The 14,282-nt window shown below is 49.4% G+C and overlaps 1 protein-coding gene across 1 annotated transcript in view; it reads right to left on the bottom strand.

Annotated features, from left to right (window-relative positions):
• Positions 1-14,282, bottom strand: part of LOC308693236 (NACHT, LRR and PYD domains-containing protein 3-like) — a gene marked incomplete at both ends in the record, with an annotated part of 109,418 nt that overhangs the window by 9,921 nt on the left and 85,215 nt on the right. The window contains one exon of the mRNA XM_081370028.1: positions 13,196-13,403. Coding sequence (XP_081226154.1) covers positions 13,196-13,403 — 208 coding nt within the window. The remainder of the gene's footprint in view (positions 1-13,195; positions 13,404-14,282) is intronic.

Here is a 14,282-nt window from a genome sequence, read left to right as displayed (position 1 = left end):
TCTCTCTTAACGAGCTGATGATCTGATTCAGGTGTGTTAAATAAGGGAGACATACAAAATGTGCAGAGCAGCGGGTCCCGAGGACTGGAGTTGAGAACCACTGGCCTACAGTAGGCTTTATTTGCAGAAAAAATACTGTAGTTCACCAAAAGAATTCCCTTTTAGTCGCTCACGTTCGACGTAACGTCGACATGACGACGTAATTGGGATCACTTCAGAGAGCCCTATCAACTTCGAGTATCTACAGAACAAGCCAATGAACGTTGGTGTGCGTGAACGCGTCACGCGCCCCCGCGCGGGTATAAACAGGAAGCGGGCGCACGCACACATTGTCTTTTACTTTGGAGCCGAGCTTTTGCTTTCACTTCCGAACTCTACAGGAAAAGACTGCCTTTGAAAACGAGAAGAGGACTCTCCTTGTGTTGGTGTGACGGCGCGATCAGAGGTGGCCACGAGCATTGCAGCTCACAACTGCTGTTTTCACAGCACTATTGTTCTGTGTTTGTGTGTGTGTGTGTCGGTTCGGTGGACGTTTCCCCGTGTGTTCATTCACACCGCGGCTACCCCTGGGTGCCTCAGCACTGAGAGAGTTATTTTTCTATTTTTTTGTTTTCACTAAAAGAGCAACACAAGCGTGACCCTGCGTCTTTTTCAAGATGTCATTCCGCTTGTGCGTTTCTGGATGCCGTCGTTCCCTGGCGCCAGCAGATGGCCACAGTAGTTGCCTCTCGTGTTTGGGCATTCAACATGCTGAGGCAGCTTTTGTGGATAGTTCGTGTTCCCATTGCGGGAATATGACTATCTCAGCGCTAAGATCGAGACTCGCTTACCTCAAGGGAGGTGCAGTCCCCTCGCCTATGCCCCGATCTAGTGTTTATTCTGCCCCGCAGAATAGACCTACTTCGGCGCATGACCAGGGTTATCTGAGGATTACCGTGAGGGCTTCCCCGTCGAGTCAACCTCCACGGGCCCCTCACGCCTCACAAGGGCTGTTGCCATTGGTATCCCCTTAGTGAACGTCTTGGTCCTTCTCCGGAACGACCAACCGTTTCCTTTGGGGCTCCAGCTGACGATCAGATGTCGATCGCAGCATCGGAGGGGGAGCTTCAGTCCTCTGGAGATGACGATTTGGCTGCGTTGCCCCCTTCGGGGCGTGTAGCGTTGTCCGAGACCGATCCAGAATGGGCGGCTATGCTTTCCCGGGCCGCCGAGAAGGTTGGGCTTGCGTGGAACCCTCCACCATGTCCCGAACCTTCTCGGTTGGACGATTGGTTTCTTGGGGCGGGCCGTGCTGGTTCTCAGTGCGCCGCCCCGGCACCTTTCTTTCCGGAGGTGAATGAGGAGCTTACTAGGACGTGGAAGGCACCGTATAGTGCCCGAAGCCGTTCTAGTGGCTCCTCCCCCCTCGCCACCCTCGACGGCGGGGCAGCTAAGGGGTATGTGGATGTCCCCCCAGTGGAGCGGGCCGTCGCGATGCAACTGTGTCCGGCGTCCGCTTCCTCTTGGCGGGGTAATCCACGCCTCCCGTCCAAGGCCTGTAAGTTCTCGTCCGGTCTAACGGCGAGGGCTAACAAGGCCTGTGGACAGGCTGCTTCCGCCCCCCATGCCATGGCGCTCTTGCAGGTCCACCAGGCCCAGGCGCTCATGGACATGAACGAAGGTGGTTCTGACCCAGAGCTCCTTCGGGAGCTCCGTGTGGCAACCGACCTCGCCCTCCGGGCGACGAAGGAAACCGCATGTTCAGTCGGTCAGGCGATGTCCACCTTGGTGGTCCAGGAGCGCCACCTTTGGCTAAACCTGGCGGATATGAGGGACACCGATAAATATCGGTTCCTGGATGCCCCTCTTTCCCAGGTTGGGTTGTTCGGCGACGTGGTCGAGAGCTTTGCCCAGCAGTTCTCGGCCGCACAGAAGCAGACGGAGGCCATCTGACACATCCTGCCCCGGCGGACTGCTGCTGCTCCCACCCGTCCGCCGGCCGCAGATCCTCCGTCTACTCGTTGCCGAGGTCGGCCTTCTGCGGCGTCCTCCGCTCCCGCTAAGCCCCAGCAGCAGCAACCATCCAGGCCTCAGCGCGGAGCAAGCCGTAGGAAGCCGACCCCGCCCGTCCAGGCCCTTGCCAAACCAGGAGGCAAGCGACGGTGCAAACGACCCTGAGACGGGCGGGCCAGATGTGGATCAAGTTGCTCTTCAGGAGATGGCGAAGGCGCCACTCCTTCCCCCGGTGGAGGGCCGGGCGGAGAATCTTTTGTTTCCTTTTCTTTTTGTTCCGCCACCCACATTTTCAAAGAAAGAGCAATTTCTGAAACCTCTGGGCCCCAAGAGGGCGCGCTTGGCAGTCGACGCCGCCGCCATGCCTTGTCACTCCCGAGCCCCTCTTTCATCGCCAGTAGGCAGCAGTGGCTGTGTCCTGGACGCACTGACGCCTCCGCACACTCACTCTGCCCTTCGACGGAAGCAGGTATGTGTTGCACCACACACTCAGACCCCACTTCGGGCCGCTGTGCCGTCCGAGTCGGGTCCCTGCATTCCGCTGCGCTGTCCCACCCCGGGTACGTCTGTGGTGCCCTTGGTCCCACTTGCTCGGTCTCTGGGAGCCTGGTTAACGCTTCCCAGCCCGTCTCGCTGGCTCATCCGTACCATCAGACTCGGCTATGCGATTCAGTTCGCCCGGCGCCCCCCTGCTTTCAAGGGCATCCTGTTCACCCGTGTTCTGACGGACAATGCCCCGTGCTCAGGGCGGAGATCGCAGTCCTACTGGCGAAGGACGCGATCGAGCCGGTCCCTCCAGCCGATATGAAGACCGGCTTCTACAGCCCGTACTTCATTGTACCCAAGAAAGGTGGTGGGTTACGACCAATCTTGGACCTGCGCGTCCTGAACCGGTCCCTTCACATGCTACCGTTCAAGATGCTTACGCAGAAACGCATTTTCAAATGCATCCGTCCCCAAGATTGGTTTGCAGCGATCGACCTGAAGGACGCGTACTTTCATGTCTCGATTCTCCCTCGACACAGACCGTTTCTCCACTTTGCGTTCGAGGGACGGGCATATCAGTACAAGGTCTTACCCTTCGGGCTGGCCCTGTCACCCCGCGTCTTCACGAAAGTCGCGGAGCGTGAACCATTGCTCCCATGTGCGAGCGTGGGAGCAAACCATTGCTCCCATGTGCGAGCGTGGTGTTCGCATCCTCAACTACCTCGACGACTGGCTTATTCTGGCCCAGTCGAGAGAGCAGTTGTGCGAACACAGGGACATGGTGCTCAGTCACCTCAGCCACCTAGGGCTTTGGGTCAACTGGGAAAAGAGCAAACTCACCCCCGGGCAGAGGATCTCTTTTCTCGGTATGGAGTTGGACTCGATCAGCATGACAGCGCGCCTCACCGAGGCCCGTGTCCAGTCAGTGTTGAACTGCGTGAGCACGCTCAGACGCAGAACAGCGGCACGACTGAAACTGTTTCAGAGGCTCCTGGGGCATATGGCATCTGCAGCCGCGGTTACGCCGCTCGGATTGCTTCATATGAGGCCGCTCCAACACTGGCTCCACGATCGAGTCCCGAGATGGGCGTGGCAGAGCGGCTCGTGCCGGGTCCAAGTGACTCCGCACTGTCGCCAAACTCTCAGCTTGTGGTCGGACCCTTTGTTCCTGCGGGCAGGTGTTCCCCTGGAACAAGTGTCCAGGCACTCTGTGGTCTCCACGGATGCCTCTACAACCGGCTGGGGGGCCACGTACAACGGGCATGCAGCTTCAGGTCTGAGGACGGGGCCTCAACTGCATTGGCACATCAACTGCCTCGAGTTGTTAGCAGTACGTCTTGCACTGAGCCGTTTCAAAACGCTGCTACTAGGCAAGCACGTACTGGTCCGTACGGACAGCACTGCGACCGTTGCGTACATCAACCGTCAGGGTGGTCTACGCTCCCGCCGCATGTCACAACTCGCCCGCCATCTCCTCCTCTGGAGTCAGAAGCATCTGAGGTCGCTTCGTGCCGTGTACATTCCGGGCCTGCTCAACCGTGCAGCCGACGAGCTTTCACGGCAGCAGGTGCTACCGGGAGAATGGCGACTCCATCCCCAGGTGGTCCAGCTGATTTTCAGGCGCTTCGGGACCGCACAGGTAGATCTGTTTGCCGCCCCGACACGTCTCACTGCCAGTTGTTCTATTCCCTGACCGAGGGGACCCTCGGCACGGATGCTCTGGCACACAGCTGGCCCCGGGGCCTTCGCAAGTATGCGTTTCCCCCAGTGAGCCTTCTTGCACAGACCTTGTGCAAAGTCAGGGAGGACGAGGAGCAGGTCTTGTTAGTTGCGCCATATTGGCCCAACCGGACCTGGTTCCCGGAACTAGTGTTCCTCGCGACAGCCCCTCCCTGGCCCATTCCTCTGAGAGAAGACCTGCTCTCTCAGAGACGGGGCACCTTGTGGCACCCGCGTCCAGACCTCTGGAAACTCCATGTCTGGTCCCTGGACGGGACGCGGAGGTTCTAGGTGACCTACCCCCTGCGGTAGTTGACACCATCACTTCCGCTAGAGCCCCCTCTACGAGGCGCCTCTATGCGTTGAAGTGGAACCTGTTCGTTGACTGGTGCTCCTCTCAAGAGGAGAACCCCCGATCTTGCTCGATCAGAGCCGTGCTTTCCTTCCTGCAAGAAGGGCTGGAGCGAAGGCTGTCTCCCTCCACCCTTAAAGTGTATGTTGCCGCTATTGCTGCACATCACGATGCTGTTGATGGTAAGTCTTTGGGAAAGCATGACCTGATCGTCGGGTTCCTGAGGGGAGCGAGGAGACTGAATCCTCCTCGCCCACTCTCTATACCCTCTTGGGATTTGTCTCTGGTCCTTTCGGCACTTCAGAGACCACCCTTTGAGCCTCTGCAATCAGCTGAGTTAAAAATCGTGTCCTATAAGACAGTACTCCTGGTTGCATTGGCCTCTATCAAGAGGGTAGGGGACCTGCATGCATTTTCGGTCGACGAATCGTGCCTAGAATTCGGCCCGGATAACTCTCATGTCATCCTGAGACCCCGGCCCGGATACGTGCCCAAGGTTCCTACCACTCCCTTCCGGGACCAGGTAGTGAACCTGCAAGCGCTGCCTTCGGAGGAGGCAGACCCAGCCCTGGCTTTTCTCTGTCCCGTTCGCGCTCTGCGTCTGTACGTGGACAGAACGCAAAGCCTCAGGACCTCAGATCAGCTCTTCGTCTGTTACGGAGGCCAGCAGAAAGGGAAGGCTGTTTCCAAGCAGAGGATGGCCCACTGGATAGTGGATGCCATCGCCTTGGCTTACGAAGCCCAAGGCGTGCCCTGCCCGCCTGGGTTGAAAGCCCACTCCACTAGGAGTGTCGCTTCTTCCTGGGCGTTGGCACACGGCGCCTCGCTGACAGACATCTGTAGAGCTGCGGGCTGGGCGACACCTAACACGTTCGCTAGGTTTTATAGCTTACGTGTTGAGCCGGTTTCTTCCTGTGTGCTCGCTTCTACTAGCCGGTAACACCAAAGTTCCCGCTCTAGTGTCGGCTTGCTGCGCCACTCCCTTCCTAGGAACGGATACGTGCGCTTTTTACTCCAGTCGAGTTCCCCATTTGGCGAACCCTGTGAGTTCCTCCGCACCCCTTCGGCAGTCGGACGTTGCGGAGCGTCCGACGCCAGGCCTAGTGCTCGTATGCTTGTGTAACTTGTGCTAGGCTGGGTTCCATATGTGCGATCCCTGCGGCGATCCCATATGTGTATTCTTCCACGACCAGCTCCCTGCGGTGAGCCCGTGTCTTCCCTTGGCAGAGTCTGCTCTGCCGTCACTGTCCGGTGTGTCTCCCCCTTCGGCTGGAGCCACCCCAGTGACATTCCATATGTTGCACTGCCCCTTCGGCCAGTCCATATGTGTATTCTCCACATGTTACCTCCCTTCGGGCAGGATGTGGCTCCGCAGCGTTCTTTCCCCTGGAAAGGTACGCCTCCTCCAGAGGAGATGACGACAGCCTTCACGCGGCCTCCTCCGTGAGTAGCAAGAAATGGTGCAAGACCAGCTTGCGAAACTAATGTCGCCAACCAGTCATCATCTAGCTGGCAGGCCGAGGTGCAAGAGACCGAAGGGACATGGTGCGTCCATGTCAGGACGAGTGACCATCCCGACCATCGAGTACCAAGGTCTGTCGGTGTTCCAACTTAATGTAGAGGGCCTTACCACCGCCAAAATGGAAGTCATCTACCATCTCACTGACTCCCACAAAGTAGCAGCCGTCCTCCTCCAGGAGACACACCGTGACAGTGATAACATCCTCAAACTGCCCGGTTTCCAGCTTGCTGGGTCTACCCACAGCAAACAGCATGGACTTGCAACCTTTGTAAGGAACAACCTTAGTTGGACAGCCACTGGCCAATCTCCACCAGGCTCGAGTATCGAATGGCTGTCCACTAAGGTGCAGACCACAACGGTTGTCAATGTCTACAAGCCCCCACCATCAATGCTGACCATGGCATCACCTCCACCGGCACCTGCACCCGCCATCTATGCAGGGGACTTTAACTGCCAACACATAGACTGGGGTTACAGTCATACTACACCAAATGGAGAGACATTAAGCCAATGGGCCTCCAGTGCCAATGCGTTGCTGCTGTTCGACCCCAAAGAACCTCCAAGCTTCTTTTCAGCACGCTGGAACACCCACACCAACCCGGACTTGGCTTTCGCTGTGTGGCACACGGCTCAAAAGCCAGAGAGACGTGTCCTGGATAGGTTCCCCCGCTCACACCACCGACCGTCCATCATAAAGGTCCCATCCCTGGTGCAGCCAGTTGCAGGGAAACCCGTCAGGAGATGGAACTTTCGTAAGGCAAATTGGCAGTCATTCACTGAGGAGACAGAAAAGACATCATCCTGTCTCCCAGACCCAGACAACGCCGACGTGGACGCTGGGTATGCAGCCTACTGCAGAGTACTCCTTGGGGCAGCAAGGAAAACCATCCCCCGTGACTTTAACACAAACTACATCCTGGGCTGGGATGGAGAATGCAGCCACCTCCTGCATGTCCACCAGCAGGCAAGCTCCAGGGAGGAAGTTGAAGAATCTGCAACGGTACTTCTGCAGAAGCTAGATGCCACCCGAAGGTCAAGGTGGACAGAAGTAGTTCAGTCAATTGACTTCACCCACTCCAGCCGTAAGGCGTGGCGGACAATAAACAAGCTGACAGGTAGAACACCATCGACCTCCCGGTGCCCAATAACAGCAAATGCCATCACATCCCAGCTCCTTAAGAACAGCTGTTTTTCCTGATGCTGATAAGAACTTTGCCCGCACAACATCACACCAGGTGACTTCCCTGTGTAGAGCAGCTAGTGTGGACGCCAACTTGTCAGAGGAATTTACAACAGCTGAACTCCAGACTGCCTTGAGTAAGACCAAACAAGGGAAAGCACCAGGCCATGATTACATCCACCCTGGGTTTGTGACTCACCAGAGTGTAAGAACATCTGTATGGCTCTGCTCATTCTACTCGACATGCCTTCGGAGGTCCAAGCTCCCGAAGATATGGCGCCGCGCTGCTGTCATAGCCCTTCCAAAACCAAACAAGCCTGCTGAAGACCCCAAATCCTACCGACCCATCTCACTGCTCTGCGTCCCATTCAAAACCCTGGAGAGGCTGATCTATAATCGTATCGAGCCAATAGTGGACCCTCAACTCCCACGGGAACAAGCTGGCTTCCAGCGCGGTCGGTCAACGGTTGACCAGGTGACACTGCTCACCCAAGACATTGAGGACAGCTTTCAGGAAAAACAGAAGGCTGGAGTAGTGTTGCTTGATCTCACAGCCGCTTACGATACCATCTGGCACCGCGGACTCCACCTAAAGCTACTAAAGATCATTCCCGACCGTCACATGGTGAAGTTCATCATTGAGATGGTGACGAACCGCAGCTTCACCTTAACCCTCTGGGCTTCTTCGCCCGAAAACGGGCGAAAACTTGAACGTTTCGAATTGTTTAATTTTTTTGCTTCATCGGATGGGGGTGAAACTTGGTGACTTTTCTTTTATTACCTATATGAACACACAAAAAAATCAAGGAGATGATTCTGATATGTTAAAGGGTCGTAAAAAAAAAGTCACACTTAGCTTCCTCCCGCCCGAAAACGGGCGACATAGGAAATGAATGGGAAATACGAAAAAATAGGAAAACTCAGAGAAACTTTTGGTGGTACAAGCTACAGATCAGCCACTGTGCTGAAAAAAAGTGTACAGCAATGAAGGGGTGACACTCTAGAACATCAAGAGTGCAAAAAAGACACCCTCCCCCCCCCACACACACACACCCACACACACAAACACACACACACACACACACAGAGAAATGAACTGGTAAGACTGAAACAGCAAATTTTGCCCCAAACTATATCAAAATGATATAATCATAATAACTCCAAAACTATAGCAAGGAGAGTCAAAAGGTAGGTATCGTTTGAAAGAACTCTTTTTAAATTTTTTGAAAATATAAATTACATTACATTTGGACATTGTCCCGCCAAGAAACGGTGGATAAAAGACAATATATATATATAATTTTTATTATGATTTTGCATATCTTTCATATTTGTCATGGAATAACTCAGGAAGGAAATAAGATAGGAGGAAAATTCTTTTTTAGTGAAGTCCCCCTACATGTTAGCTGCATCTGGATAAAAAAATAATAATTTTTGGATAAAGGAATCAAAAATTACAGCATTTTGAAAAGAGATAGCCTTTTTGTACAGTCTTTCACACCCCCTCATGGGCAATTTTTTCTCCATGAAGAATATCTTGTCATAAAAGCAATAGATTATGTTAATTTTGGGCTCATTTTAATTGTAATAATATGCTGTAAAAAATGAAGTGCCATTTTCAATTATCTGAGAATGTTTCATGAGCTGTATGATGTTTTTGACACATTGCAGTACATTATTTTATAGATTATGAAAAAAAGAGAAATTCTATGTATCAGCAAATAACTCAGCAATACTTAAGAGTTTTTCAAAGTGGATACATTCACTGTAAAGTTCAGACTCTAAGCTTTCAAATGACATCAACTTTCTGTTTATCAAGGCAAGATTTTTGAAAAATATGGTAATAAATATTTTCGCAGCTAGGTGGCGCCTGCTGGCGGTACACTTGGTTTTAGAGGGATTACTCAGCACTCGTTAGGAATTCATACATTTAATTAGATGCATTAAAAAGCTGAGATTCTAAGCTTTAAAATGATATATAATTTGTGTTGTTCCATTCAGTGGTTGATTAGTAATAAATTGTTTTCTTTCCGAATGGGAATAAATCAAATAAATAAATAAAAAAGCTATAGGCCGCCTATGGGCGGTTATAGGACATGACACAAATTAATAAATTTTGAAGCCACTAGGTGGCGCTCTTCTCACTTGAAATATTTTTTTTTTTAGGCCTGCACTCTAATTTGATGTGAAATGTTGCATTTATTGAAAAATAAAATAAAATAAATAAAATAAAAATATATATATTAATTCTAATGGAAAAAATAGCTCATAAAAATTACATAATTAATGCAAAGTATCATAAAAAATTCTAAAAATTCTATATAATAATCAGAAAACATTATAGAACAAAACAATATTTGATTGGTTATCCTAGGACAAAATGAAGTACAATTTTAAGGCTTCGCCCGTTTTCGGGCGGGAGGAAGCTAAGTGTGACCCAATTATGAAGAAGCCCAGAGGGTTAAAGACCAGTGACGGTCAATGCAGCAGGCTTAGAAGGCTGAGGAATGGTGTTCCGCAGGGTTCTGTCCTCGCACCGATGTTATTCAATATCTACATCCACGACTTACCGGAAACAACATCCCGGAAATATGGTTACGCTGACGACCTGGCCATTATGATGAGACGACAAACATGGGAGCAGATGCAGGCCAACCTAAACCAGGACATGGACACCTTGGCAGCCTACCTGCGTGAGTGGCGTTTACAGCTCAGCATCGGCAAGACAGTTGCAGCAGCTTACCACCTGAACAACAGTGAGGCCAGACGGGAACTGGACATATTCGTTAATAACAAGCGCCTTGAGTTCCAGCAAGCCCCACGGTACCTTGGCGTACGCCTGGATAGATCTCTAACATTCAAACAACACCTTGAAGAAGTGACGGCCAAAGTGTCATCAAGGGTCGCAATAATTCGACGTCTCGCTGGTACTAGCTGGGGTGCAACTGCCAAGGTGCTTCGAATATCAACAGTAGCTCTCGTCTTCTCCACAGCTGAATACTGTGCCCCAGCCTGGTGCAGAAGCCCACACGCCAGGAAAGTCGACACTGCCATAAACACCGCCCTTCGGACTATAACTGGCTGCCTGAAATCTACCCTGTCTACAAACCTGTCTACAGAGGCATGGCTCGTGGCAGCCTGGAAGCAGGAGTGGGAGTCAGCAGGGCCCTCACGAATCCACCGTTACATTTATGACCCTGGGGGCGGTCTTGAAGGAGAGGATCTGCCACGCCGGCAATGGACTCTGCTAAACCGCCTGCGAACTGGGATTGGACGTTACAAAGCATCGATGAGGAAGTGGGGCCTGGAGGACAGAGCAGTGTGTGAGTGTGGGGAGCCAGAGCAGACCGCTGAGCACATAATCACCACCTGTCCACTGTATAAACCACCCTCGGAGGCCGGCCTCTTCGACGTGGGACCTGAGATGAGAACGTGGCTGAGTTCTACTGAGCTGGACATATGATGACGACACACGAAAGAAGAAGAAGAAAGGTACGCTTTCCCAGTGTTATTAAGAGTTCACTGTGTGGGGTATAATGGAACAGCAGTTGAACTCCCTCTACGCAGGTCTTCCGCCCCAGCAGTTGGGGGTCTGAGAGTCTTGCGTAGGGCGCTGGATGTGGCAGCAACCGTGGCGTTTTCCATGGGATCCCAATTACGTCGTCACGTCAACGTTACGTCGAACGTGAGCGACTGAAAGGGAACGTCTCGGTTACTGATGTAACCCTCGTTCCCTGAAGGAGGGAACGGGAGACGTAACGTCCCGTCGCCACCGTTGCTGACCATCGCTGCATGGCCGTCACAAATCTCGGCTCCTCAGAGAAAAACAATGTGTGCGTGCGCCCGCTTCCTGTTTATACCCGTGCGGCGGGGCGGGGGCGCGTGACGCGTTCACGCACGCCAACGTTCATTGGCTTGTTCTGTAGATACTCGAAGTTGATAGGGCTCTCTGAAGTGATCCCAATTACGTTGTCACGTTGACGTTACGTCTCCCGTTCCCTCCTTCAGGGAACGAGGGTTACATCAGTAACCGAGACGTTTTTTCATGTTTAAAATGGTTGTAGTATGTTCCTAGTGACTAGACTGACTTACTACAGGTGAAATTGTGCCAATACCTCCCTTATGTATTTACAGTAAACAATTATTTTTAATAAAAAAATTATTGTAATTCACCAATCTCACCTGACTGTCACTAGGAACGTACTACAACCTTTGAAACATAAAAAAAAAAAAAAACACTGGTGAGTTACAGTAATTTAAAACCGAACAAAAAAATGGTACTGTTCAATCGAGATATTGGCTGGACACAGTAAGTCAGTCTGCCACTAGGCATTTAATATAAGCTTGTAAGGATCGTTCACTTGAATGAATGATTGGACGTTTATATTTTTTGGACTGTGAGTGGAATTTGCAGATGGTCCCTTTAGAAAATGCGGGGAATATCAAACCTAAAACTTTACTGCGCTCCCGGAGCGGGTGCTCTCCCCTACACATGCAAAGTTGAACGCAACTGCGAAATTTCACGTTAAGCTTTTTCTTTTTAAAAGGCTCTAAGGAAGGGAAATGCCATTAACATGAAACATTGTGCGTCGCGTTCATATCGGCTATTGTCTGTGTATAGTTTTCCTCCCATAGAGCCTATTATAAAGAAAAAGCTTAACGGCAATGCAGTAAGACGGTGATATTAAAACTCAGTAGCCTATACACCTTATTGAACATGCAACGCGCTATTGCATGTTAAGTGTTTTATAATGGTTTTCTATGGGTTGTTGTTCATAATCTGTCTATATTTTGTACTAAATTTGGTGCTTCAATATCACTCACATTAAGTTACTTAAATTGGGAAGAACGTTTTATTCCGCTGCCGTTGTCTGTTTTAGCAGCTACTGCCATCTAGTGGTAGCAGGTTTTCTCAGACAGCTGTGTGTGGATCGTGCAAGGTGAAACCTGTGAAATGAAAGTCTCAAAATCCAAAGGAATCAAATAGGATCGACTCAGAAACGAGTCAATGAATGAACTACTGTCACCTGATCCACACATGCACATCTTCTTTGTTGCATGCGCAAATTATGATACACTAATACAAAAGAAAACATTTGTATTCAGAAAAATGTCTCTATTTGAGAAAATTTCAACACATTCATTCAATTTTGCACACGCAGGTTGAAAGGCATTTGGTTGTGGATAGTAAAACATACCTGCAACATTTAGCAAGTTCATGGATAATTGTGCTTGCATGTGTTAATCATTTTGATACTGAATTGATCCCATAGAAAATGATTTATAAGCGCTATGTTACTGTGTACTTGTGATAAAGTGTTACCATTATTTCAAACTGATCGCATTAAGTGTAATTGATCCTTTTGTATGTGATGGTGTGATTCTTCTTTTTCAAAAATAACACAAAATAAACATTATTATTTTTCCATGATTTCCATAGATATGGTGATATATTGTTATCGTGTGTTATTTTGGCCATGATAATCATGTAGTGATAAATATGATATGGTGACAGTCCTGGTTCAGGGGAAACACACTCCACTTCCCTCTTTCCAGCTGCACACACACATTTTGAGGAAATGCTCACGCTTTTACAAGGGTCTGTTTGCACAAGCATTACAAGGCAAGTTGATTTACACCAAACATTTGTGCTTTAAAAAACCCTCTTCACTGTATCCTGCATCTGTTGTCTGGTTTGTAGTTTGTCCGGTTTATTTAACTGTTAGTTTTACTTTCTTTCGGGGATAATAATATAGTAAGATGTAAATGTTCCTCTTCAGGGAGACTCCTCACCGCTGCCTTCTACCGCCGGCAGGATCAGACGGTCCAAGCAGGAATCTGTCACTGAACCACCGGATGGGGCTTACACCAAAGATATATTGTATACACTATCTACATATTAATAATTATTCACTCCGAGTCTTTATTGTAGAGATGATCTTACCACAGTGTCTCCAGTTTACAGTGAGGATTCTCCAGTACAGCAGAGAACAGCTTCACTCCTGAGTCTCCTAGTTTATTCTCAGACAGATTCAGATCTATCAGGTGTGAGGGGTTTGATCTCAGAGCTGAAGCCAGAGCAGCACAACCTTCATCTGTGACACCACTCTTACTCAACCTGTAGAGAACAATGACACACATTAAGCCTATATCTAGAGATAAACAGAACACTAAAAAATTTTAAAAAAACATAATGCTGTCAATATGAAATATATACAAATACTCATTAGTTCATGTTGTTAAATTACATCAGTTAGGATTAGGGGATTGAATATACAGTTTGTACAGTATAAATATAATTATTTCTATGGTAAGTCCCCATAAAACCTTAAAACTAAACATGTATATGTGTGTGTGTGTGTGTGTGTGTGCTTAATGTATTTGTAAACATTTTAAGGAACTTAAAATGTGTGTGTGTGTGTGTGAGCTTAATGTATTTTGTAAACATTTTGAGCAAATTGCTTAAAGTTATTGAAACTTTAGAGTGATTAAGAAGCATGGATAAATGAACAATAAGGAACGGGACATTAGGGCTGAACGATTAACTGCATTTGCGATAATATCGCGATTTGATGAAATGCAATTTTTTTAATCGCAAAGTTGCGATTATACTTTGGTCATGTGACATGCGAGAGTAAACCCGTCTTGCAGATGAAGCATCAACTTGGCATTCTACGCATAAGGGCCTGGCATAGGCTACAGGAAATAACAGTTTATGTTTAATTTATGTGATAGATTCTCTCCAACGATTCTGTATCGATTAAGATAATTTCAGATTAATGTCTGAGCTTAGTTTTAAACACAGATACGTGATGACGCTACGTGTGCTTTAGCCTATAAACAACCGTGTTCTGCTTGCTTCTAATTCCTTTGTCTCATACACACACACACACACACACACACGACACCACTCGAACCTTACAAAAAATAATCTTTCATAAAGTTCAGAAAAGTTGAAGCGAATTACAAGAATTTTCGTGTGCCTTATTGCACGAGATATGGGATATTTGCTTGATGTTACTTTTGTAGTG

The sequence above is a fragment of the Scardinius erythrophthalmus genome (genome assembly GCF_964197995.2).
Source record: "Scardinius erythrophthalmus genome assembly, chromosome: 7".
In the NCBI taxonomy this organism is placed as follows: Eukaryota; Metazoa; Chordata; class Actinopteri; order Cypriniformes; family Leuciscidae; genus Scardinius; species Scardinius erythrophthalmus.
The sequence above is the reverse complement of the archived record's forward strand: the minus strand, read 5'-3'. Positions and strand labels throughout refer to the sequence as shown.